We start from the raw sequence: 27,351 nt of genomic DNA, 5'->3' as shown, positions 1-27,351 counted from the left end.
TATATTTTTGTGACTCGCGCCCTGCACTCCTGCGCACTGAAGCCATTGGCCTGTACCCTTTTATATTTTAGTAACTAGTGCATGCCATTTTATATTTTAGTGACTAACACGTCCCACTCCTCCAGACTGAAGCCTCTGGCCTGTACCCTTTTATATTTTAGTGACTTGTGCATGCCATTTTATATTTTTGTGACTAACACGTCCCACTCCTCCAGACTGAAGCCTCTGGCCTGTACCCTTTTATATTTTAGTGACTTGTGCATGCCATTTTATATTTTTGTGACTAACACGTCCCACTCCTCCAGACTGAAGCCTCTGGCCTGTACCCTTTTATATTTTAGTGACTTGTGCGTGCCATTTTATATTTTTGTGACTAGCGCCCTGCACTCCGGCACACTGAAGCCTCTGGCCTGTACCCTTTTATATTTTAGTAACTAGTGCATGCCATTTTATATTTTAGTGACTAACACGTCCCACTCCTCCAGACTGAAGCCTCTGGCCTGTACCCTTTTATATTTTAGTGACTTGTGCATGCCATTTTATATATTTGTGACTCGCTCCCTGCACTCCTGCGCACTGAAGCCATTGGCCTGTACCCTTTTATATTTTAGTGACTAGCGCGTGCCATTTTATGTTTTAGTGACTAGCACGTCCCACTCCTCCACACTGAAGCCTCTGGCCTGTACCCTTTTATATTTAGTGACTAGCGCGTGCCTTTTTATATTTTAGTGACTAGCACGTCCCACTCCTCCACACAGAAAGCCTCTGGCCTGTACCCTTTTATATTTTAGTGACTAGCGCGTGCCATTTTATATTTTAGTGACTCGCGCCCTGCACTCCTGCGCACTGAAGCCATTGGCCTGTACCCTTTTATATTTTAGTGACTAGCGCGTGCCATTTTATGTTTTAGTGACTAGCACGTCCCACTCCTCCACACTGAAGCCTCTGGCCTGTACCCTTTTATATTTTAGTGACTAGCGCGTGCCTTTTTATATTTTAGTGACTAGCACGTCCCACTCCTCCACACTGAAGCCTCTGGCCTGTACCCTTTTATATTTTAGTGACTAGCGCGTGCCATTTTATATTTTAGTGACTCGCGCCCTGCACTCCTGCACACGGAAGCCATTGGCCTGTACCCTTTTATATTTTAGTGACTAGCGCGTGCCATTTTATATTTTAGTGACTAGCACGTCCCACTCCTCCACACTGAAGCCTCTGTCCTGTACCCTTTTATATTTTAGTGACTAGCGCGTGCCATTTTATATTTTAGTGACTAGCTCCCTGCACACTGAAGCTTCTGGCCTGTACACTTTTACATTGACTGATTAATGCCTGCGCCCTATGAATAGGAGTGCATCCTGGACTTTCTTATATTTGAGAATTGGACGGGGACCCCTGCGGGCTGCAGCCTGTGAATCCACCAATTGCTCAGAAATATACTACCCCGACTTCCTCACTACTCCTACTCTTCGTACTCATGGTCTCAGGCCTACATAGAATTTATTACCCTATTATCTTTCACCAGGAACTTACATTTTATATATCATTTTACTGGTCTACTCCAGTTTGCCACCTCCCAAAGAGCATTCCCTTCGCAGCAGAATCTCCCTCAACTGTCAATCACCTCGCTCATAATACCCTACAGACATCCCAAGAACCCCACTTGCTGGAACATTATCACTCAATCCCTTCTTAACATTACTCAAAAGTGTGAACTCTACTTGCACCATTTCACTCTGCCTGTGGAATGCTAGATCGCTTTGTAGAAAAAACCTTTACCAGATACCTTCTCGACTCCCACACACACTTTACAACCATAACTGCAAAGCTTTTTGGCCATACATGCAGCCATTCACAACAATTATGGCATCTTCTCCTACTCGCCGCTCTTGTCCTGCAAACAATGAATCGTCCTTTGTTTGAACAATATATAGATAGTACCCCCTCTATACTTCTAGACACCTCCATTATCACTGGAACCTCTCATTGTGACAGACTAATTTCAAGCACAGACTACATGGATCTATCCTGATACAGTTCTAGGTCACCACTGTGATCTGCCTCACACATATTCTGGGACACCACACACTTCGCTCAGTTCCTTGCTGACAACTCATCTCAGTTGCATGGCGGCCAACTAGACCTTCTACTAGTCTGGGACCCCATCTGCCACGCTCAACTCACTCGTCTGTCCACCTCCGAGTATGCCCTGATAAGCATACTTCTTTCATTATCTTCTCCACCTCTCTCACCCATCACCAGCTTGCCCAAACCTCTGATGAAATACACCCCAATTTCATCCCAATATATTTCATCATGATGCACAATGACCGCTTCACTCCAGATTGCCCTACCTATTTCAACCAGGTCAGGTTGGATTCATAAATATCTCCTGACATGATCTATGAAAACAATTATGTGATCACAACTATGAAGATGTAAAACGAACCATTACTCAGAGAACATATTAGTTTACATATAATCACTCACCTGCAGCACAACCCTTGATAAAGCCAGAGGCAGCTACTACCATTAACTCATCTCATTAACATCGTGTTATGTCCTGTATGAATGTGGCTAGCCTTCCTTTTAATTTTCAATGCACTTGGCACTTTTAACTTGTTCTTTTCGTCGCCCAACGCAGAATGCATGTCCTCGGCCAAGCACACCAGGGGCAGCCAATAACGGAGGGGTGGGGGTGGAGCCACTAGCTGTTCCTGGCCATTGGATGCCGGCTGCAGCGCGGGAGCGCAGCAGATGCGCGCAGTGGACGTGCCGACAGTGCGACAGAGGCAAGCCCGTCTGCGTCCGTCCGAGAAGTCCAGGGCTAGGGGCTAGTCATCATGCCTAAATTTAAACAGTGGTACTCTAATGAATATACACTCAATTCCACCACTTGTGCCAGAGTTTTTAATCTGGGGATTATGAACTTTAGGGATTTCCTCCCTGAACTCAAACCGCCATTTCCCGCTGAAAACATTACCCAGAGGAAGGATGATCATAGGATGACCGAATTAACAAGACTATATTTGACTACTCGGATCCTTGTGAAACAACAACTGGAAATATTTAATCTATTGCATTCCGCCAAACCAGACATACTTCTTTTAACTGAAATGTGGCTCTATCATGAGTCCAATGCGGACATCGTTGCTGCTCTTCCTAGCAACTATTATATTCTTCAGGCCAATCAGAGCACAGGGAAAACAGGGAGAGAGGTAGCTGCCATCATTCATCAAGAGTTGAAATTCACCACCCTCTCTGCACTAGATATCACCTTCGTGGAAAGTCTAGGTATTAAACTAAACTCTACCTTTACCCCCTGATCTGCGTACTGCTGTATAGGCCCCCTTACAACATGCCTCTTTCCCCCCCAAATATTGACAGAACAAATATCCCATTTAGTATTCCAACATGCTAAAATATCATTAATTGGTGACTTCAACTATTGGGCCAACGATATGATGGGTGGTCCATGCTCATCAGAATTGACCGATCTTTTTAAAGGGTTGAACTTTACCCAACATGTGACATCTCCCACTCAATTAAAAGGCCACATCCTTGATCAAATCTGGATCTCTATTCGCACGGTGTCCACTTTGACGGTGTCTCCATGCACCTGGTCCGATCATTCTTTCATACATTTCTCCCTTACTGATTTGATCATATCTAAACCCCCAGCTAAGGTGGGTCTAACGGCAAGGAACTGGAATCATACCAATATCAGTGCTTTTTGTAATTCGTTGAAGACTCCTGCACCCACAAACCAGTTTTCCGTTAACCCCTTCGACGCTCATGACGAGCTGGGCTCGTCATGGCGTAGCCTCCTCGCACGCTCATGACGAGCCCAGCTCGTCACGTAAAGTGCGATTACGAAAAACCCAGCGTACGGGCGGAATTCCGCCCGCACGCATGCGGTTAACCAAAGTGAAGAAAATATTAAATCATGGCTAGCAGCCGCCTGCAATATCCATGCCCCTCTCAGGAAAGTCAATATGGCCAGGCACCATGATGCTCAGAGGTGGTTCTCCAAAGACTTAAAATACCAAAAGTTAGCCCTGTGCTGCACTGAAAGTATCTAGAGACTGAATTACTCCCCAGATAAGAAAGATATCTATAAAGCTCAACTTAAGCAATACACAAAATCTATCTTACAAACTAAAACCACCTACTTTACCAACAAGATATTTGATTCTACAAATAAATCCAGACGTGATTGTGACCAAGTTATCCAATCCAGATAAAGTCACAGCAAATGTTGTCCCTACTCAGTCATTATGTAACTCTGAACACTACACTAGTACTAAAGAAGCAACCATACCTGTAAACCCCTGCCCTGGTGACCAACTTGTGACCCCCAGGAACCTTCATTCTTTATATCAGTTTCCTGTAATTAGCAAAGATGTTTTCCTGGTCCTACTGACCAAAGTGAAATCTGGATCCCCTGCAGATAGCTGCCTCCCCTCATATTCTGAGAGAAGTCTTCCTTGTATGCCCCTTTCCTGCCCTCTATCTATTGAATGACTCTCTAACTCAGGGCTTGGTTCCCAGAGACTCTAAAGAAGCAGTAGTAGTCCCATTCATCAAGAAAACTGGTGCAGACACTTTGGCCCCCTCAAACTATAGCCCCATCTCAATGCTCCCCTTTTTGGCTAAGGCACTGGAAGCCCATGTCGCCAAGTGTCTCTGCTCTTTCATCGAACAGTCCCAATTTCAAGACTCCCACCAAGCAGGCTTCCACCCCTCTCACTCAACTGAGGTAGTAATCCTGACTGTACTAGATGAAATGAGGAGAGAAGCAGATAAGGGTGCTACTCAGGCTCTAGTGTTCCCTGATCTTTCGAAAGCTTTCGACACAGTCGACCATGAAATCTTGGTGTGGGTGCAGGGATTCAGGGACCTGCCCTCCAATGGCTGACATCCTTTTGAAAAGATCGCTCCCTATCAGTCCGCCTTTCCCAATTCATGGCTCCCAGAGTTAAATTAACCTGTGGGGTGCGGCAAGGCTTGTCCGGCAGTTTACTTTTTTTTTTTTTTTTTTTAGAGTTTCGTATAGTACAAACTCAACATGAAGGTATCAGGTATCAGAGCGCTTTACGCGAGCACTAGTTACATTACACAAGGACACCTTCATGTTTGTTAGGCACTGGGAGATTAAGTTTTTGCCCAGAATCAAAGGATATTGAACGCGTAGCTGAGACTCAAACCCAAATGCCCAGCTTCGAGGTCGACAACTCTAGCCGTAAGGCCATATTCTTCTTCAATCTGTACCACTTTCCACTTATTCAGTCTCATATTGATTATGCTAATTCACTTTACTTTGGACTCCCAGGGTATTTAACAAAAAGATTGCAGCAAAATTAGGCAGTTAGACTGATCATCAGCCGAGATGGCACAACGCCACTCCGCTAATGAGGAAGCTACATTAGCTCCCAGTAACACAACGCTGTGCAAGTAAGATTGCATGCTTCATCTTTAAAACCCTTAACAGCACATGCCCGGAATTTGTTTCCACTCTTATCCAGAGCTATACCTCTACTCGGAACCTGAGGTCATCCCATCAGAACCTCAGGTTATCCACACTTTCATACGGAAGAGACTAGGTGGATCTAGATTTGTGGCCGTGGCCCCTATTTTTGGAATTCACTTCTCTTTAACATCAGATCCTCTACAAGTTACTCTCAGTTCAGGAGACTTTTAAAAATGGGGTTGTTCTCCCAGACATATGAATTCTGAGATTTAGCGCCAAGAAACCGTATGGTGTACGTGCCCTCTATAAATATTTTTAACATAACAGCTCTTCACTTCTGCCACACAAACCACCAATGCATCTCTTACAATAACTAGTATTCACCACCCACACCACTGACAGCTCGCCCACTCTCACAGTTAGCAACAAATTCCAATTTTAAATCCTCTTCATCGTGACTTCATCTACCACCCTGCATGCTGCACAATCTCCTCCCTCCACACCGGCAAGAGCTGCTTCTTTCACTTTCCTTCTCAACCTTCCTTGATGACCTCCTACCCATTCTGAAATTAGCATGCATTCCATTGGCCCCATACTGCAACCACTATCCCTCCTTTCTTGCATTCTCATCTCACTCACCCATCACAACATTCTGCCATTCTTCCCCACTATTCTCATTGCGATTATTTAATCCCTTGACTTCTCCTATCACTTATACCCCAATGATAACCAAATAGTCTTCTCTTTCCCTTCTGTAAGAGATCATGACATTTCCCACCTCATGCACCTTCAAGACAGCTTTAAAACACTTTATAAATCACCATGGCCTATTGATCATGTCTCCCAGTGTCCCTTGCTCACACATTGTTTATGATAATCTATAAAATAAAATAAATCCCCCCCAAAAAATATGTCTTTAAGGACATTCCAGTTAACAAGTTACAAATGGCTTTTATTGGATGCAGCTTTAGCATATAAGTTGTTAAACTCTGAACTACGTGTGCCAGCAGGAAAAATGCACATTCTATTTGATAAATAAGGATAATGAATGAATTCAGAATAAGGCAGTGCACAAAATAACCAGTTTGAGTTGGCCCAAGACTCATTAGATTTCTAATCCCCTATGTGTCAGCATTATAAAGTAGAGGCAATTGGTCACTGGTCAACAACTGGGGTTCACACCACACGGGCAGGTCACCCATGGGAGAAGGTGAGAAGAAAAACAAACTTGGAGGGGGTCACTTGTGACTAGACAGCATCTTGTAGCATCACAGCAATCTTAGATGTTTCTCCTTAGTTAAATGTTTTGTGATGCTGCTTATCATCTGTGCTGGTGTGTAAAATGACGACAGGTTTAAGACGGCTACCTTGGCAGGTCGGGATGATTCTGTCAAGTTATCTCCGGGAATGTTCTTCTATGTTGCTAGGGAGCGGTAAGTAGACTCATACTGGTGGTCAACAGACCACCTTCCTCCAGGCTGGAGATGCACTGTATTGGCAACTCGGGATACTGCGTGTTCTGCATAGTACATAAACTAATTACATTGGAATGTATGGATTAGCTTGACATCAATGAGGGCTTGCCAGGGTACCCATTCTTCTGGCTGATGTTAATACAATAAGGAAGACTGTATATCCTGCAGCTAGTAAATTGTATAGGGGGGGCATGTGTTTGAAAGGCTTTTGAAGCAAAATAGATAATACAAATTAGAGGTATCATCTAGGGTGAGGTCTAAAAGCTGGAGAAAACAAGTGTAGCAGCCCACTGAAATAATGCCCGACAACAGAACTCTGAAGGAAAGACCATTGCATGTCGAAGTTGTTCTTGGCACCTATGCATGCATGTTTAGACCTAAGCTGGCCTGGTGTCAGATAAAGGACAAAATAGTGTTCAAGGAGTAAGGAACAGGCTGAGTCTCTTTCCAGTTGCCCACATGAAAAGAGGAGCCACATGCAAGTTTTTGTACTAAATTTTGCTTTGGCTGTTAAATGTTCTAGTACATTTTTTAAAAAAAAACAGATTTTATTGTCAGATTGCTCCAGTAATGCAGGGCCCTGTACCCCAGGGACGACTGCAACATAAACATGACAGCATCAATGGCAATCAACTTTTCACCGAACATTCATAATTTGCAAGGCAATAAACAATCCCCCCTAACCAACCTCCCCTATCCCAGTCCTCCCTCTCCGGTCACCATCCCCCCCCCAACTCCCCCCCCCTCCCCCCCTCTAGAATCGCCCAACCAGCTCTAGGCCCAATCCAGTCTCATGAAGCAATGTATAGCACAAAATATAAAACATATGCCAGCTCACCTGTCCCCCTAGCGCCATGCCCTGCCGTACACACGCACTCTCCCCTTCACCCCTCCTGGGGAAGATCCTCCTGCTTCATAGGGGGTTCCAGCCACACACCCCTATAATCAGCCCAACGCTTGCAAATTTTATAATGCTTCTGCGTGCATCCCCTGGCCACAAATATCGGTTGCTCCAGCCCCATATAAAAATCTAGTCCTCTCTTCCAGACGGCCACTGACGGGGCTCGGGGATCCTTCCACCCTTTAGCTATGTCTCTCTTGGCCGTCGTAAGGCCCAGCAACATCAGGTGTCTTTTGTTTAGGTTGCCCCCCCACTCAATCCATTACATGTCGTAGGGCAAGTTGTGGTGTACGAGGGAGCGCTCACCCCAATACCTCAGATAGGCAGGCCAATACCCCACTCCAGAAACGACCCAGGCGTGGCGAAACTGGAGGTACCTGAAGAACTGGGATCTGGGCATCCCAAACTCCTCCCTAAGATCCTGGAAGGACTTAAGCGTCACACCCTGCATCACGTCCCCCAGAGTCGAGATACCAATGCTGTCCCATCCCCTAAAGCCCTGCTAGGGCAGGAAACCGCCCATTATGCCACCGGGGGGTCTCTGCCGTTCGGGTATCCCACCACCCAATCTGGCGCAGAGCCTGCCGCCAGATGTGCAACCCCACCCGAGTGGCCGCCGGCAGCGCACTCCGTAGTGGTGCAGAGTAAAGGATAGTGTGTAATGTAAGAGAGCCCATCAAATAACGTTCCATGGCATATGCCGGGTCGCTCCTATCCCCATACCACCACTCATTTAATACTAATAGCTGGGAGGCTTGATAGTAGGAGAGGATATCTGAGGTCGCCAGGCCCCCACAATAAGTGGAAAGGAAACATGTGCGCAGCGCCACGCGCATCGCCCCTCCCACCCATAGGAACTGCCTCAAGACAGAGTTCACCTGACGGAACCCGCCCGGAGATATCGGATACGGGTGATGTTGCAGTTGATAGAGCAGGCAAGGGAGCGCCACCATTTTAAAAATTACCGATCTGCCATAAATGGTAAGCGGCATACACGGCCAGGTCCTGAGGTCGGCCCAAACCCGGTCCCAAACCGGCACCAGATTCCGCTCCCAAGACACGGCCGGAACATCCGTCAGGAAGACCCCCAAATATTTAAGGCCCCCTACCGCCACCTGGAGCGGAGCGGCCCAATCGCCCACCGCGTGCGTCCGCTCCCCAAGTACCCACAATGTGGACTTGTGGGGGTTCATATAGAGCCCTGACGTCTCCCAAAGATCTGCAGGATCTGCAGGAGGCGCGGCCCTGACCTATGAAGCTCCGTTAGAAAGAAGAGGACATCATCTGCGTATTGTGCAATTCTGTCTGATGGGCCCTGCACCCAATCAAACCCACTCATCTGTGCATCTATGCACACCCACGCCGCCAGGGGCTCCATAGCCAAGGCAAACGAGTAGGGCGACAGGGGGCACCCCTGCCGGGTCCCAGGCTGAATTTGAAATTTAGACAATATCGCTCCCGCAGCTCGAATCGAAGCCGTTAAGTCAGTATAGAGAAGACGCAGATAGGACAGGAAGCGAGGTCCCAGGTTACGCCGCGGCAGTAACGAGAACAGATACACCCAGCTTAATGAATCGAATGCTCTATCCATGTCCGCAAGGAGAAACGCAGCTTGCCGTCCAGTGCCCCTGATATCCTCCATCGCCACATGCGCCCGTCTGATATTATGTCTGGTCACCATCTGAGGCATAGTAATTCAAACCCACATTGTCCTCATAAGGACATCTTTCTTAGCCCATCAGTAAAGATGCGGTGCTCGGCGTGCACTTACCGCAATGATCTTCTCCTTCCTGGGGTCGATCACCCGCACCTTCTTGTCTTTGGACGTCGTGCAGATGAGGCTGCCGTTGCGGTTCCAGCACACGTTGAAAATAATGTCAGAGTGCATTTCGTCCAGGGTGATGAGCGCCTCGCCAGTGCCCACGTTCCAGATGATGACGACGTTGTCACACCCTGAAAAACCATAATTTCATCTATCACACTATCAAACTTTAAAAAAATTACATGACTTTACACGAATGAATCACAGCACGATGAAACACGATCTTCTACAATAGCAAGTTAACAAGGTCTTATCGTTTTCTGAGACAATCTGCCCAAACTTAATTTCCAATGGAAGCATTCGTCCAAAAACAGAAGCAACGTTTATAGGCTAAATACACCCTATATGTTAAAAATCATGAGTGTTGGTTTTATCGGTGAACAGAAGATACAGCTTGTGGATTTGATTACAGTAAAACTATCTGGAAAAAACGATTTCTGAAAAAATATAATTTGCATCAGAAAAAAATGATAGGCAGCAATTTTAGAATTATTCCCGATTACTCTTTTATTGTCTCCAGTATACGTCTAGTTTTTTTCCCCCTTTTCTGCTCATTCTAATTTTCAGAATACTTCACGTTGCCAGGTTTCAAAAGAATCCCATCATCTGCAGAGTCCCCAAGGGTTCCAAACTGTCTCCTAGCATCTTTAATCCCTCCATGGAGCCCTTTGAGGCGTTAGTCATAGATAACAGCGTCAGGAGTCAAATGTATGCCAATGATACACAACTCATTCTGACAGTCTCCTCCACTTCAGACAGCCAATGCCTCAAACACTGCTGCACCTCATCCAGCTCTAGGATGTCCAGCTCCTACCTGAAACTCGGCCCAACCAAGACAGAATACCTTTTATTTGACAAGAACAACAAGCAAGAAATAGTGTAAAGGTGGCTCAATTACACAAATTTTGATGGCTTCGAACACCAACTTTAAGCAAATGCCGTCACTTGGGTTCACCTTGGACACCAACCTCGCCTTCAGGGAACACACTGCCGAAAAAAATGATAGGCTGGCACCAGCTCTCTCTCCTAAAGAAACTGGAACTGTGTCTATCAGAAAGTGACTTCAGACCTGCTCGTATTGTCACACCTGGGTGGTAATAACCCCCTACTCCATGGACTTCCAGACTCCACATTGGGCCCCATAAAGGCGTCCTCCTTTCTGCAGCACGCTTCATCAACGGCTTGAAGAAATATGACCACATCACCCCCCATCCTGATGGAACTTCATTAGCTTGCGTTGTCAGCCCGCACTATCTTCAAAACCAGATGCACCATTTAACAAAGCTATCATGACCAGTAACTCCGCTTATCTTGCAGATAAGGTCACCATCTCCGGTGGCTGTAAGCATACCTGCATCTAGCACACTGTTAGACCTATCAGCCTTAGGGTGGTCTTCCCCATTTTTTCCCGCTTTTGCCTCATTTTTCCCACCTACTTTTTGTTGGCCTTCGGTCTCTGGGCACCTTCCCATAGCTTATCAATGCTAAGGTGCAGGTGCTCTCTTCCCCCAACATGGCTGCCACTGACCCCTGCTACTGCAGCGTGGTCATTATAGGCGCACTTTAGTAGCCAGGAGCTGGCTGGAACCCTTAAATATTATTGCAGTACCAGCCTGCCAGCCTGCCATAGCTAGAGTGAGGAAGCTGTTGGAACCTTCCAGAATGGGGGAGTGGACACCAACTGCCACAGCCAACTGCCAACTGGCGCTATAAAAGAAAAGGGGGGGAAACTTTCTAGTCAGTTGGGGCATCACTGACCTGGAGGACCCTACGCAGGAGACTTAGGAGGTAGGGCCTAGTCAGGAACCTATGCCACTGGGGGTGACAGGGTTTAGGCGCTGCCCACCAAGCTGTGTGAGGAACACTGAACTAGCCCACTGATCTGGCCCAGCGGGAGGGGAACCCAGGGACCATCTGAGGTGATCTGCTGAGGAAACTTGACAAGCCTTCAACTCAAACTCTTACCTTCTAACAAGGGCGTAGGAAACAGCTAGCTCCAAGAAGACCTTCCTCACTGCCCACAGGACTGGTGGGGAATCAACCAGGTATTGGCGCTGTGTCACCTCCTGCGCTCACTGAATTCACCTGGGTCCCCTCTGCTGTTTTGCCACTGTCGTGTGGCCTGTCTTGGGCTATCTGACCTGCAACTCTGTCTGATTCCCCTATCCAGCGCTTTCCTATGGTCCCCCTGAGAAGCGCTGTGAACTGTTGACTGGCAAGCGCTGTGCCCCCCTGAGAAGCGCTACTGCGTGGAGACCCTCTGTGGGCCCAAAGAGAGCTGCCCGAGGCGCGATCGTGAATTGCCCCCAAAGCGCTACGAGGACCAAGCACTTTAGCTACCAGGCGCTTCTCAGCTGTGCCCCCCACCTCTTTTCGCGCTTTCCACTGAGTGCGCCCCTGAACTTACTGCTTCAGCCCAGGGGCCCTCTGAGCCTCACCGACATTGCCGCGGCACGGCTCATTCCCCGAGACGCCAACGCCGCCTTCTGCATCCCCTCGGCAGCCCCCGAAGCCAGGAGAGGGCTGCCGTGAAATCTTGTCACTTTTTCAACAGAACAAGGGAACCCTTAAGGTATAGCATAGGGACCTTGGGCATTATCATATTCTATAAGACAGTGGTCCCTATATGTGAATAGTATACACAAGAACGTTGATCATACACTTAATAAGTGGTATGTCTTCTGTCCGTCCGGACAGGAATTTTATTTTCCATTAAATACAATTGCAGTGTTTAAAAGGTTAAGCGGGCACAGCCGTGACCCTCAACATACAAGACACAACAACGAAGTGAGTGGCAAAGCAAGAAATATGTCTGCGTACTTGTACTCAGTATATCAGACTTAGAATATTCAAAGAAACACACCATTGCATTTTTCTCAATGTTACATAAATGTTTTTGCATATGGAGTTGATAGTCGACGACGTTTCGACGCCTTTTTATAATTGGGGCATCATCATCAGGACAAAGAATATTAACATTGTTGTCTTGAACAGGAATAGTAAGTACTAAGCCTTTTCGTTACATTTACTTTACATACATATTTACATTGGAAAGAAAAGGGGAGAAAAAACAAAGAATATGGCATAAGTAACAAGCATGTAATAATGATCCTCATGGTTGTACATAAAGTGATTTCCAGTGACGCATTTCTGTTTTTAATTCGGAGCTGCGTGATAGGAGATTGATCTTTTGATTTCAACGAGTGCATGTCAACAAGCAATTTGTGAAAGGAGTGAAACTTGTGACAAAATAAAAGTCCGTTTTGAGTGAAAGTGAGGTCTATGGCATACTGAGACAACCATAACGGCGCAGTGACTGTGGAGATCTGTGGCATTAGGAAAATACCATAACGGCGCAGTGGCTGGGGAGATACGAGAAAGGAGCAGCGGCTTCATGCATGGTCTGCCGTGGTGAAAAATCGAGAATAACAACGGCGACAACATGCTCAGTGGCTCATATTGAGGTGTGCACGAGAATAACAGCGGCGGCTACATGCTCATTGGGTCTGATTGAAATGTGCACGAGAATGGTTAAACGTGCAAGTTACTGATATAAGTGGCTGATGTGACGGCTCCATATGGGAGGTGAAGACACACTACTGTGTGAATGATTTAAGATCACAGTAAATGGCACGTACGTGGTAACTGTATGGCCAACAGTATATGGTTCCATACACGTTTGGCCGCTTTGTTAAGCTTTCTGGGGAGTAAAAATTCGCCGATTAAGAAACTGAAGTTGCGCCGGCATGCGCACCTACTTGGGGTAATCGTAGTAGCGTATTTACCTGGTCTGCCGGGTTTTGACCTCGACTGATGGACCTCGGGTTCCTTAATGCCCGGAGGTAATTATGTGCGACTCAGTCGTTTTGGATGAGCCGCGAGGAGCACAATGGCTACCTAAAGCAGGGGGAGAGATTCGTCGGGTTACAGGAATCTCAAACAACCCCCTGGCATAATTGCGATATTAGCATTTAGGGAAGGGTAACTTACTTGATAAGTGCAGCGGCACTACCGCGGGTGAAACGATCCGGTACTAAGTGAGCCTGGTTTCCCGGGGTTTTAACTTAAGGTGATAGACAACGTAGAGGGACTTAATGACGTGTCTATAGTGAAAGGGAGTGCGTGAGGCGGCCATTTTGAAGTGGTGACTTATAATACAGTGAGCATACAGGTTTGTATGGCATTGATAGAATACATTATCTGCATATTCATAAAAACAGTGACATGTGAGGAATTATTGAAAGGTTACAGCAGGGAGGTCCAGTCCTCAAGTCGATTTAACCCATTCCGAATGCTGTTGCTTCTCAGGATCCAATGTAACTCTTCTTTATTCAAAAGTTGGGAAATGTCTGCTCCTCTGGGGGGCGGTTTGATAATGGTAACCACTGTCCAGAGAAGATCTTTCTCGCTGTGTCCTTTGGCTGAGAAATGTTCCACAAGTGGCGCATTTGCCGTTTTACATTTAATCCTGCTCCGATGCTGGCCAATTCGGAGTTTTATTTTTTGACTGGTTTGTCCTATATAAATAAGCATACATGGACAAAAAATGGCATACACTAGATTCGTAGAATTGCAATTAGAGAAATACTTGCGTTCAAATTTAATGTTACCATATTCAAACGTTTTACCTTCAATTGTGGTGTCACAACATATACAACCTCCACATTTGGTATGGCCCGTGAGTGGTGGAAGACCCCAAACATCATTTATAGTGGTTTTCAGTGTTTGCGGCGGGAGGGCTGCCCTAACTAGGTGGTCTTTAATATTCTTTGCTCGCTTAAAAGCAAACATGGGCTTGTCTAGTGTTAGTTGGCCTGCGTTTAGCACTAGCCAGTGCTTTAATACACTTTTTCTGATGGCATTGGATACCGGTGAAAATGTGGTGACACAGATGAGTCTATCCTGGTCACTCTTTTATTTGGGCTCCAGAAGGGTTTCCCTTGGACAGTACCAAGCTCTTTTGAGAGATCTACGGACCAATTTGCGTGGGTAGCCTCTGCTTCTAAGTTTTTTGCTAAGGGTTTTCGCCTCAGTAAAGTAATCATCCCTGAAATAGCAGTTACGCCTGATGCGTAGGAATTGGGAGAAAGGTAAGGAATCTCGTAGGGCTCGGGGGTGATGGCTGGTGTATTCTAACAGGGTATTCCGCTCTGTGGGCTTACGGTGCAATGTGGTGGTTAGGCGGCCTTCAGTGTGTCTTATTTCCAAGTCAAGGAAAGGAATGGAATCCTTACTGGTGGACAGAGTATAGCAGAGGCCACCACTGTTGTTCAACCAGTGTTGGAAGGCTGTAAGGTTATCAGGAGAGTCATTCCATAGTAAAAAGATATCGTCAATGTATCTTTTCCACAAGGCAATGCCATTGTGGAAAGGATTGGATGTGTCAAGAATGCTGCTGGTCTCCAAATGGTCCATGTATAGGATAGCTAGGTTGGGAGCAAAAATTGCTCCCATGGATGCTCCCTTAACTTGGCCGTAAAATTGTCCCTCAAATAGAAATTTTTTTTTGGTCAAACAAATTTCAAGTAGCTGAAGGATGAATATAGAGGGCACGTTATGTGGACGTACTCTTGTTTCAAGGACCTTCTCAATCACACGGAGTGATTCATATTGTGGGATATTCACCACGGCAGACCATGCATGAAGCCGCTGCTCCTTTCTCGTATCTCCCCAGCCACTGCGCCGTTATGGTATTTTCCTAATGCCACAGATCTCCACAGTCACTGTGCAGTTATGGTTGTCTCAGTATGCCATAGACCTCCCTTTCACTCAAAACGGACTTTTATTTTGTCACAAGTTTCACTCCTTTCACAAATTGCTTGTTGACATGCACTCGCTGAAATCAAAAGATCAATCTCCTATCACGCAGCTCCGAATTAAAAACAGAAATGCGTCACTGGAAATCACTTTATGTACAACCATGAGGATCTTTATTACATGCTTGTTACTTATGCCATATTCTTTGTTTTTTCTCCCCTTTTCTTTCCAATGTAAATATGTATGTAAAGTAAATGTAACGAAAAGGCTTAGTACTTACTATTCCTGTTCAAGACAACAATGTTAATATTCTTTGTCCTGATGATGATGCCCCAATTATAAAAAGGCATCGAAACGTCGACTATAAACCCCATATGCAAAAACATTTATGTAACATTGAGAAAAATGCAATGGTGTGTTTCTTTGAATATTCTAAGTCTGATATACTGAGTACAAGTACGCAGACACATTTCTTGCTTTGCCCTTCTTTACCACTCACTTCGTTGTTGTGTCTTGTATGTTGAGGGTCGCGGCTGTGCCCGCTTAACCTTTAAAACACTGCAAATGTATTTAATGGAAAATAAAATTCCTGTCCGGACGGACAGAAGACATACCACTTATTAAGTGTATTATCAACGTTCTTGTGTATACTATTCACATATAGGGACCACTGTCTTATAGAATGTGAAATCTTGTCAGGCCGCAGTAGGCCTCGCTAGGCCTGAAGCCTGGATCTGGCATCACGTGACGGGGGCGCCCGTGTTGACTCCACCCCGCCGTGTGCTGATTTGAGTCCCTGTGCTGTGCCCCGCGAGCCGCTCTGCTATTGAGGTCGTTGGGCCTCCCATTGGTTCCCGGTCCTGCAAGCACTGAGGGAGGACCGGGACCGGCTCTGACACCTGCGCGGAGGGCTCGCGAAGAGTACCGGAGCCCCCCCTGTCCCCGACTTCACCGGAGAGCGCAGTAGTGAGAGCGCGCCTCCGGGTATCAACCCCAGCGTGCTGAACCTCCGCAAGGGCCCGAGAAGGGGCCGAAGAAGTAAGGTAAACCCCCGGGGAGGCTCCAAGACCGCCCTCCCCGCGGGAGACTGCAGTTGGGCCCCGTTGGCCCAGATAAGTACTGTGGACTGGGCAGGAGGCCTGTGTCATTTGAGGAGCCCGCCAGGGGGCTTTTGTGACTATCCCTAGGGACAAGTTAAACCCTTAGTAGGGGAAAGGTTATTCTGTGATAGTGGCCTGATTGTTATTGGAATTGTTATGCTTAGCTCCTGAGAGTAATGTCCTGCCTATTCTGACCAAAAGAAATGCTCATTTTGCCGGCAGGAAAGGTTATTAGTGCCTGTTGTCGATCTAATGAACTGTTGGAGTTTACCTAAAAGAAATGCTTATTTCTAATTATTGAACTGCTTTATTCCAGCCTTGTGAGATGCACTACATTTGCTGATAACTGGCTTATCTTTGCAGCTAGGAAAGTTTTACCCCCATTTATTGACATGCCGATTCCTGCAGCGACAAAGTGACTGTTGCTGAGTAATGAAATGTTATTTAAATGTTTTAAAAGGAAAATCCTTGCAGGTGCTGACTAGGAGCAAGGCTGTTAGCAGGCCTACCGTTATTTAATATTTAATATTTATTTATTTAAGTATTTATGGCCAAGAAATAGAAAGCATGTGTTTTTAAGGGAGAGCAATGAGTTAATTCTGCTGTGATTTTTGACTGACCTGATTTTGAATCCAGATAAAACGTATTTATTTGAAACACGCATTCTGGTGTGAACTCAGTCTTTGCATGCACTTATTGTCTCAGTGGATGTGTGTGTTGTATGGTCACTTAACACCTAAGCTTCGGGTGCCTGCCTGCTCGGTCCATGCTACCCCCCCGGGGACCTGGCGAACCCAGTTCCTACACACACCATCAGTTTGAAGAATAAAAAATGTAAACAAATGAAAAAAAATCCGGGGGCTGCAGGGCTTCTCCATCTATGCACCCAGTATCTGGAACAACATCCCTGTAACGCTGCTCAAAATTATGAAGGAGTAGAGGATACACCTCAGTACAGAGCACTACATCACAATGCAGTAAAATCTAATAACCAACTGCATCTCCTATCACTTGTTGAATGTATGCATGCCTTTGACTCTCTAAAGTGTTCTGCTGCTTTTCTGGCTAAGTTCGCAGAATACAAGTACCACGCAGAGTTCAAGTACCACATAAACTTACATTACCTCACTGTGGGTGACCAGGCAGATTTGTAGTGGGGGTGTCACTGAGATGATGCCGTGAATCATGCATCTTCCACTTAACTAACACACACCTTAGTCAAGACTCTAAGCCCAATAATTCTGGCGCAGTCTCACCTCTTCTTGGAGACCTCTCTGTTTAATTGGCCGCACTCGCAAAGTGGTAGTGAGACTTACATGTCAGCCTTGCAGCCCATTTTTGAAAAGTGCAAGAGTGCACAAACACCCCAGTACTAAAAGATTACAGAGTCATAAATTGGCCTCTATGAGAATGTCATTCTTCCAACCCTTTCTCAATCTGAAAAGTATCTTTCTTCAAATCTATCATACATACATATACCTCACAGTCAGAGCTCCGACGTGGAATACTATGATAGGTGGGGAGTTTGCAATCCAGCCAAGCTCTGTTGGGTGTATGTGCATTTCTGTCCGACTCCTCTGGCTACAAAGGCACTTCATTAGAAACCTTACCACCCGAGTGTCACAGCTGCACATTCACAACGACCTGACAAAGCCACCGAGATGCTGTCCCTGGCCCACACCTCCTACAGTGCAGCAGCAGGTAGGTGTGCATCCTCCCCTGTGGGGGTGGTCACTTGGTGCAAGATTCACATAAAACTTTAAAAAGGAGAGACGGAGAGAATCACTCACTTTAAAGGCAACATCCTAGACTATACACATGGCAAATGTTCTGGCATTGCCCCTTTGCTTCCTACACGTGCTGCATATCTCTGCACATACATGCGCTCCACTGCTTTCTAGCTAGGTTTGCCCTTTAAAAGTGCATACGTAAACATACCTGCACTGAGCAGCACATTGCGCGCCGCTGGATGCCATGTGATGATGCCCACTCTTTTCGAATGGCCTTCCAAGACTACCACTGGCTCTGTGAGGGGGAGAGTGAGTCCATTCTCTGGAATCTGCCACACCTTGGGAGAGGGAGACAAAACCAAGCACCACTGTTACTTGAGCACCCATGTTTGTGTGAGCTGGGAGTTGTATCAGCCTCGTTAGTGTAATGTACAAGTATTCAGAGTGAATCTCAAAAGCCATCCGGGGAACTGAAATGGTAAAACATTAAACATCACACCTTTATTGGAAACCATGTGCCTTTCACAGCGATATCCTCGTTCAACAACAACAACTTTTAGAACGCAGTGGGCTGTGAATGAAAGCACAGCACTGGAAAGTGTTGGCCCAGATGACATACATAGATCTGGTGGTGGCTCTATTTAGTTACCATTGCCCTTCACTCCCCCTCTCTATTTGAATGTAATCCTTCCCTTCCCCACCTCCTCGTCAACATCTGCCGCGTCTGGTGACTAATGCCTCCACTGCAGGGGCCTGTGTTCGGCCTCATGGTCACAGGTTCAAATCTCGGCAGGTCCACTCAGCCTTTCATCCATCTGCGGCGATAAAATGAGTACCATTGAGTTGGGTAACAAGAAACATTTGTTTTTCAGCGCCAAGATACCTCTGGGTGAACGTGCGCTTTACAAATACACGTTATGTTATGTTATCCTGAAGCTAAGGGCCAATCACGGATCAGCATCTCAGACTAAGCGACAGAGAGTTACACAGTGGATCTTAGTAGACAACCTCATTTCCCGAGCAAAAGTTTTTTGTAACTCCTTCCCTGCTAGTGACGGAACGACTCCGTCACGAGCCACGGGCACGCTGTGCTCATGACCGAGTGGTTCCGTCACGCCGCGGCCGCTCCGCCCACGCGACACTGATTCCCCGCCTGTGCGGGCGAATTAGTGAGTGGGCGGGCCGTGACGGAACCACTCCGTCATAAGCACAGTGCGCCCGTGGCTCGTGACGGAGTGGTTCCGTCACAAGCATGGCGGCGCCGTGTGACCCCCCAGCGCCACGGCAGGATTACCGCCAAGGGGTTAAGTGTCTATGTGTATGTTTTTACATACCCTTCACGTTCACTGTGCCCCTCTGGTATAGTTGTACTAAAGCAAAAAATAGTTTAATTATCTGAAAACATGCACGCGGCAACACTCAGTGCTTTTAGGGGTCCTCGCCGGGGGTTCTATATTCAGACATCACAAACAAATGAATAAACAAGCATTTGCAATAGGTCTCCCATTTGCGAGAGTTTAAGCTATTGACATTGTAAATGACGATGCCTTTTATTTATGTTTTAAAAACCAACACATAAATTAAAGCCATTCTCATTTACAATTTCAATAGGCTCAAACTCTCGCATATGCGAGACCTATTGCACTGCAAATGCTTGTTTAAGTTGGCAGGTATATGTGTAGGCTGCGTATACCTGCCAACTTAAACAAGCATTTGCTATGCAATTGGTTATTTTCGTTTTAAATGATTAAGTGCCTGCTCTGTTTCTCTCATTCAACATCGAACCCAGCTGAACGGGGTCCCATGTTTTTTTCCCGGCACAGTCCACTTAAACATTCTGGACTGTTAAAACAGAAATCAGACTCAAAACTGAAATATGTCTGAGTTTGGTGCTCTATTTTACAAATGGCAATGAACCTGCAACAACACGTGCTGTCCCTAGATGGCAGTGCAGCCATTCAAACGATCATTTTACTCGTTCGGAAATCCCATTGTATTGGCCATTATTAGTCCGGTGCAATAATCGCATGAGGAAAAAAAACTAAATAAATATTACCATAATATGTATAGTAAATTACCAGTGAGTTCCACTGCTTCACAGAATCACAAGGCACCAACATGGTAGTTCCCAGCTAACGTGTTGTAATAATATCTAATATCTTCATTACATTAATTTGCGTTTTGGAAGTTTATATATAACACACATGAGCCAAAAAAAAACTATACATATAGATAAAATGCCGGGCCCTATATTGATGCCCTTAACTTTACAGGCAAAAAAACACTGATCGATTTCCGAACAATGATTGTAAAAAACAGCATTAAAATAATCTAGCGATGTTTTTTACCCGTTTCAATTTCACATTTTACCTACTCTTGCATTCCCTATGAGCATTTGCTTTTTTCAGATGTCGTGTTTCTGGAGGTTTTTTCCCATGCAACATTCACTCTTGTATAGTGCGTACAGTCTATCAAAAGAGTCGTCTCTATGTATCTGTGTGCGTTCAGGTTGCGGGTGAGTGTTTTCTAGCGGGCCGCCATTGATATCGTTGGAGTTCAGGCTGAAGCAAAGAGTTTTTCAAACTGCTCGTCAATGAGTCACTAGGGGATTCAAAAATACATGCTCAGCCAATACGTGCCTTACCTGCGGAGTGCCCAGGCCAAATTAGTCAGGAGGTGCCAAATGTAATTCTGATTTTATGCGAATGTGTGCATAGGGGTATACGGTTGTTGACATACTGGTAGGGTGAAAGTAAAAGAAAATTAAATAATTGCTTACAGTAGAATGGGTGTGCTGTGTGTGGAGGGGAGGGGGTAGTGAAGTAAAGGAGATGCAAGGAAGTAGGTGCAGGAGAGAGTGAAAAGAGGGCCCTTAAAAGGAAAGAGATGAGGTGTGAGGTCTGCAGATGGAAGGGTTCAGAAAGATCTTCAGGGAATAAGTGTCTAACAGTGAGGATGCAGAAGGAAGTAGTGTTAAAGGGAGTGACTGTGGCATTTTGAAGACTACTACCTCTTCTACAGACATTGGTAATGTTCAATTTACAGTCTCAAAATGTCAGAATTGAATCATTTTCCATTCTAATTAGTCACAAAAAAGTTACTCGTTTATCTAATACTGGTAACAAGCTTTGGCAAAGCTAATAAGTTACGATGCAATAGAAAGCTCATATAGGTACTAAAATACTAGTCAGGCGGCACTGTGTAAAACACAGGATTTTAGTTTACATGGTTTAAGGCGCACCCTCAATTACATAGGCCACAACTCTTGGAACTTATTCTTTTCCACGGCCATGCCACATCTTGAGGTCGCACTCACCCCTACTTTTGACTGTTTAAAGCCCTGTGTGTATTGCAGTTGATCTGACGTGAGAAACATGAATTTTAATTTTTTTCCAAAATAAAATGCAACATTAAAATCGTGCATGTAGCAATGGTCCCCTGGCTTTTCTCAGAAACTGCAAAAACATGAAACCATACAGCAAATGTTGGCACAAAGTGTATCAATGCTGCCAATATATTCTTATTTCTTTAGCTTTTTTTCAACGTTTCTTTCTAGGTCCGTGAACGGGATCCTCGCCTAGCTAGTCGGTTTCCATTAGCGAGAGACGTCTGAGGGAGCTGGGTGGAGATGGGGATTGGAGGGAGGCAACCGGATGAACCTTGCCATCTGCAATAAATTGTTACAGAATTCTTGTTTCACAATCTTATTTCATGTTTAGATGCCAGGACTCGCTAGTGGCAAAATATAAAAAATCAGAATAATAAAAGTAATAAGAATATCTATGTGATGCAGTGTTACAGTTTGGTAGCACTGCGAATAACTGTTCTCGTTGACAAATAAAACGGCACACGGAGTATGAGGAAGGACAAGTCAGCTCTGTAGGAATTCAAACCTGCAAACTATAGGGTATACACTTACAATTCACTGAGATATTTTGCAAACTGTGGAACATGACGCTAGAAATCTAACAGGGGAATTATCTGAATGGTGTGGCTATTTTTATTAAAAGGCTTTTATTTCAAGCTTTATAAAAGTCAAAACTACTTCTATGATCTGCGTCACTTGAAAAGTGCCAAGAATAGATGGTATCAAAAAGCCTTCTGTAACTCCCCCTGCCAAAGGCCCATCCCTCTCTGTTAAGGTGCACCAGCAACAGACAGGGGGTGTTCTTATTCAAATAACATTTCATGTCTGGGCCTACAGCCTTCAGACAGTCAAACATGTTGCTGACCTAAGGCATACACAGAATGTGTATCAGTAGAGAGCACGTTCACTTCCAGGTCTCTGTTGACACTCCTGATACTTATTGTTACCAAACTCGATGGTACTCCATAGAACAAGCCTTAGCACAGGCTCAAAAGATCTGGGAGCAGACCACGGACTCATGTCATCGTCTTTTCAGCAGCCACCGCATGGCAATGGCCTATCCAGGTCTTTAAGTAGGCCGGGTTTTGTCAGTGCAGAGCACCAGCAGTTCTTAAAAGAAGGTGCTGAGACCGGTCCATTTCGGTGTCTCCATTTCTGCCCTCACCCTCAGGTTGGAAAAGAAAATCTTGACTCTGCAGTAGTACCACTGCTCAAAGACTGATGTATCTTTAAAGAGACTTGTTTTAGTTTTTTCACAGTGTCATCACTTTAGACCTCAAGCATTGTCAATATTATATCCAACAAAGCCACAGTTGTTGCTTATTATAAGCAACTGACAACCATTGACAAAGCCAATAGCACGGGCTTGCTGTAGGTCACTGCCCAAGCATAGGCTAGAGATCGCCGAGCTGATTGAGGCCAAACAGTTTGACGTACTTTTTATTACTGAAACCTGGGGTGGCAAGACGGCAGGTCCTGATTTCTACCATGCTGTCCCACAAGGCTTCAAGGTATTTAGGTTTGACAGAACAGAGAAAAGGGGGAGGAATTGCAATGGCCTATCGGGTCAATTTAAAAGCTATCTCTGAGCCTATACCCAGTCCTGACTGCGAAACTTTCTCCTTCAATGTAATAATTGCTAATCTCTCCAATTTTAATGGGGTACTACTTTACCGACCATCAGAAAGTAAAGCAAGTTTTTTAAACACCGTTAAATCATTGCTTGAGGCATGTGCAGTTGAGAAATTGACACATATTATAGGTGACTTTAAATTTCATGTGGAAGACAGATTGGACACTAATACTGATGCCTTAACCGAACTTGTGACAATGACTGGTCTAAGACAGATAGTCACAGGCCCACACACTGAGCAGGGTACACCCTCAATGGTATTTTCACCAATAATTAATCCATTTCAGTCAAGGAGATCCTGCCTCTGACTAGGATAGATCACTCAGCTATAATTTTTGAGCTACTCTACCTTTCTACTTCTGAAGGGAACGGTTCGAAACACTTAACCAGGACCTATCGTAGCTGGAAATTGGTTGACGGTAATACACTGAGTGGCCAATTATCCAAAAAACAATTTGAGCTCCCAGAAGACGTGGAAACTGCCTCTTTACAATTCAATAATTGGCTTTCACAAGCGGCTGACAAGTTAGCCCCTTTGAAAAAAAACACAGACAAAAGAAAATCACCTACTACCCCCATGGTTTTCAGATACTCTCAGGGCAAAAAAACAAGAATGAAGGAGATAGGAAAGGCGCTGGAGAAAGGACTACAATAACCAGAACTTCGCCACCTACAAAACCCTTTTGACTGAATATAAATAACCAATTAATTCAGAAAAATGCACCTATTTCACCAAACAAATTAAGTTGGCAAAGAACTCCACTAGAGAACTCTTTCAAGTGGTTTCAAAACTATCAGGTCCTTTAGAGACAAATTCCATTGAACCATCACAAAAATTCAGCGACTCTCTAGCACAACACTTTTTAAAGAAAGTGAAGCAAATTTACGACATTTTCGACACCAACACCTGCCGTCTCAATCACACTTTCACTAGTGTTGGCTCTTCCGATGCCTTTAGCTTTTCTAAATTTGAACCAGTCACGAATGAAAAGATCACCACTCTTATTCAACAGGCTAAATCAGGCTTCCCCCATGACACTGTTCCTCCTAACAGCTTCAAGCAAGCCCACCAGGATGTTGGCTCCCTGCCTAACCGACATTTTTAATGCTATGTTCTCGCATGGTGTCTTCCCCACTATATGGAAAAGGGCATCCATAGTGCCTTTATTGAAAAAACCCAACACAACCCAATAATTATAGGCCAATTTCTCGTCGTCCTCTACCTGCCAAATTAGTAGAGAAAGTCATGAATGAACAGCTGACAGACTATTTTCCAAAACATAATTATCTAGATAAAACACAGTTCGGTTTCAGAACAGAACACAGCACAGAATCAGCTCTAATCAAAGCCACAGATGAAATCAGAGCAACTTTGGACTCAGGGGGAGCTGCCATCCTGATTCTGCTTGATTTGTCAGCAGCGTTTGACACTGTCAACCATGATCTTCTGCTAAGTCGTCTCATTTCCATCTTCGTTTCTGACAAAACACTTACATTGTTTTCATCTTTTTTGTTTTTTGTTAGGCAGAATACAATCAGTAGCCTTGGGATGCTACGAGTCTCCGCCTTTTCATCCTCCAGTGTGGAGCTCCTCACGGCTCATCCTTGAGGCCCACACTATTTAACACTTATGTATCAGAATTGCCTAAACTCATAAGATCCTTCGGCCTAGCATTGACATCCTACGCAGATGATCCACAAATTGTATTATCTTTATCAAAAAACTCCACACCACCAATGCAAAATTTCAAGGATTGCATGTTGGCAGTCAGTTCCTGGATGAATTCTCATTGTCTGAGATTGAACTCAGACAAAACAGAAGTAATCACTTTCGGCAACTTTTTGCCTAACTGGTTACAGAACTGATGGCCGGACGTACTGGGATCGGCAGCTATTCCAGTCACCAAGGCAAAAAACTTCGGTGTGATCATCTATGACAAACTGAATTTTAAACCACAGGTAAATGCTGTCTTCTCATTGAGCTTTTTCTTGCTGAAAACCGTCAAAAAAATACTACATTTTATCCGAATGGACAGCAGAAAAAAAGTGATTTCTTCCCTGATCCTGGCAAAACTCTACTACTGTAATGGTCTATATATCGGCCTACCTGAAAAACAACTCAAACTGCAAATGATCCAAAATGCGGCTGCGCGTCTCCTGTTAGGTATCCCTAGACACTCGTCAGTCCAATATCATTGGCGTAAGCTGCACTGGCTCCCAGTTAGGAACTGCATCATTTTCAAAGCCCTCTGCATCACCTATAGAGCACTTCAGAACACTGGCCCCATGTTTCTGAGGTGCCTACTCTACTGGTACGTTCCAAAAAGGCATTTACGCTCCGAAGGAGCTAAACTGCTAGCAACTCCGAGAGGCTTCAAGGCTACATGGAGTGGTAGTAGCTTTAGGACACCTGCCCCCAAACTCTGGAATGTACTCCCTCTCTCCATTAGAACCCTCCCAACTTTATTTGCCTTTAGGAAGGCAGTGAAAACCTGGCTATTTGAGAAATAGTCACTTAATCTTTACAAATACTGGCTCAATCCACTGCTCAGCACCAAGACACCCTCGGGTATTCGCGCGCTTAATACATTTATTAACATATCATAACTTGTTGTATTATATATATAGATGCAATGACAGAAGCAAAGAATTACCTGTCAGGCGGCACATCACGCTAAGCATAGATTTTAAGCTTATGTGTTCTTAAGCCATGCTCTAAATTACATCAGCGACGCCCCTTTGAGAGACACCCCGGCCCCGTTTCTTATCCCACTTAAAGCCCTGGGCCTATCCAATGAGGAAGGCATATACAGCCTTGTACCAATCCCATGAGCCCATCCAGTCCTTCTGGAACCAACATGCATGAGACAAACGGAGTTAAAAGGGAGTGCATTTATCACTTTTTGTCAGCTCTATCTCAACAGAGAAAGATCCCCCATGCAGAAATCCCTTCTCTAGATCCACACCTCTCAAAACAATGACGTTCCTCTCCTTTATGTACTCCAGAAAACCAGTACTCCGACCTTTTGTTGGAGTTCTTTCCACAAGTGGGTGAGCCACTGAAAGCTTGAGCCTGGCTCGAGCCTGAAGCCCGGCTCTGGCTCAACTCGAGGTCCCTTTGGAATCTCTAGCCCATGCTGAGGCGAGCTTGCATGTGGCTTCTGCCTACCACCCTTGCTCAACCCTCATGCACCAAGGGGTAAAAGCGAAACTTTAACAACTGAGGTCAGGGGATGTGATTATGTGGTCAGTGAAGGGAGTGTGGGAATAGGACAGTGGCGGGGTAGGTTGGATTCAGGGGTGTAATGTGCTTTTAGTGGGGAGGATGTGGCCGAAGAGCATGCGGATAGAAGTTCTGGGGATGTGCCAGCATGGAGATGTGAAATACGTCCTTTGGGACGAGAAAATGTGTAGTAGGAGGGTCTGTAGCTGAAGGGTTTGATAAGGTGTGCATGTAGAGTTTTGATAGGACTGAGTATGTTTAGGGAGAGGGGGGCTGGTTAGGATGTGTTTTGTGAAGTAGCTGGCAAGTATCAGAGTGAGTCTAAACAGAAAGAAATGAGCTTGGCAAAAAGCCTCTTTGATGGTCTGTCTTTGAGGAGCATCCCTCAGCAAAACAAAGAACCTCAATAGAACCTAAGAAATTTCTGTTGGACAATTATTACTAATCTGCCCTGGGTCAATAGTCCCAGTCCCTACCTCTGGTGAGTACTGTTAATGCCCTGCCTGAAAGGCAGTACTGCTAATCCCCCATCAAGATGGACATTACTGTGGCTAGGGATGCTTTTTGTCAGTTCTGGGTGGCGGGCCATATTGGGAAATACCCTGTAAACTCCAACAAAAATAGTTTTGTTTGCTTGCTCAATAAATGAACACTGGGTCTCAATGTGGTAAATATTTTATAGGGATCTATTGCTCGGAAATGTTTAGCTTTCCAAAAAGTTCTGCAGCGCTAGTCCAAACTATAATGAACAAAGCACTGGGAATCGAGGTCTGAGGAAAGGCATCTACGAAGTTCTACATCAACAATTTGCGAGATAAGAGTTTTTTTCACAATAGCCGTCAATCTTGTAGCCACAACATAAATCCTAGAATA

General features: G+C 45.2%; 1 protein-coding gene across 3 annotated transcripts in view; it reads right to left on the bottom strand.

The window, feature by feature from the left end:
- The window catches only part of CORO1C (coronin 1C), a 444,982-nt gene that overhangs the window by 40,652 nt on the left and 376,979 nt on the right, over nucleotides 1-27,351 (bottom strand). For all 3 annotated transcript variants that reach the window (XM_078667404.1, XM_078667405.1, XM_078667406.1), the window contains exons 4-5: nucleotides 18,464-18,593; nucleotides 9,618-9,799 (exon numbers count right to left, since the gene is read on the bottom strand). In XM_078667404.1, coding sequence (XP_078523530.1) covers nucleotides 9,618-9,799; nucleotides 18,464-18,593 — 312 coding nt within the window. The remainder of the gene's footprint in view (nucleotides 1-9,617; nucleotides 9,800-18,463; nucleotides 18,594-27,351) is intronic.

The sequence above is a fragment of the Lissotriton helveticus genome, chromosome 11, assembly GCF_964261635.1.
Source record: "Lissotriton helveticus chromosome 11, aLisHel1.1, whole genome shotgun sequence".
In the NCBI taxonomy this organism is placed as follows: Eukaryota; Metazoa; Chordata; class Amphibia; order Caudata; family Salamandridae; genus Lissotriton; species Lissotriton helveticus.
The sequence above is the reverse complement of the archived record's forward strand: the minus strand, read 5'-3'. Positions and strand labels throughout refer to the sequence as shown.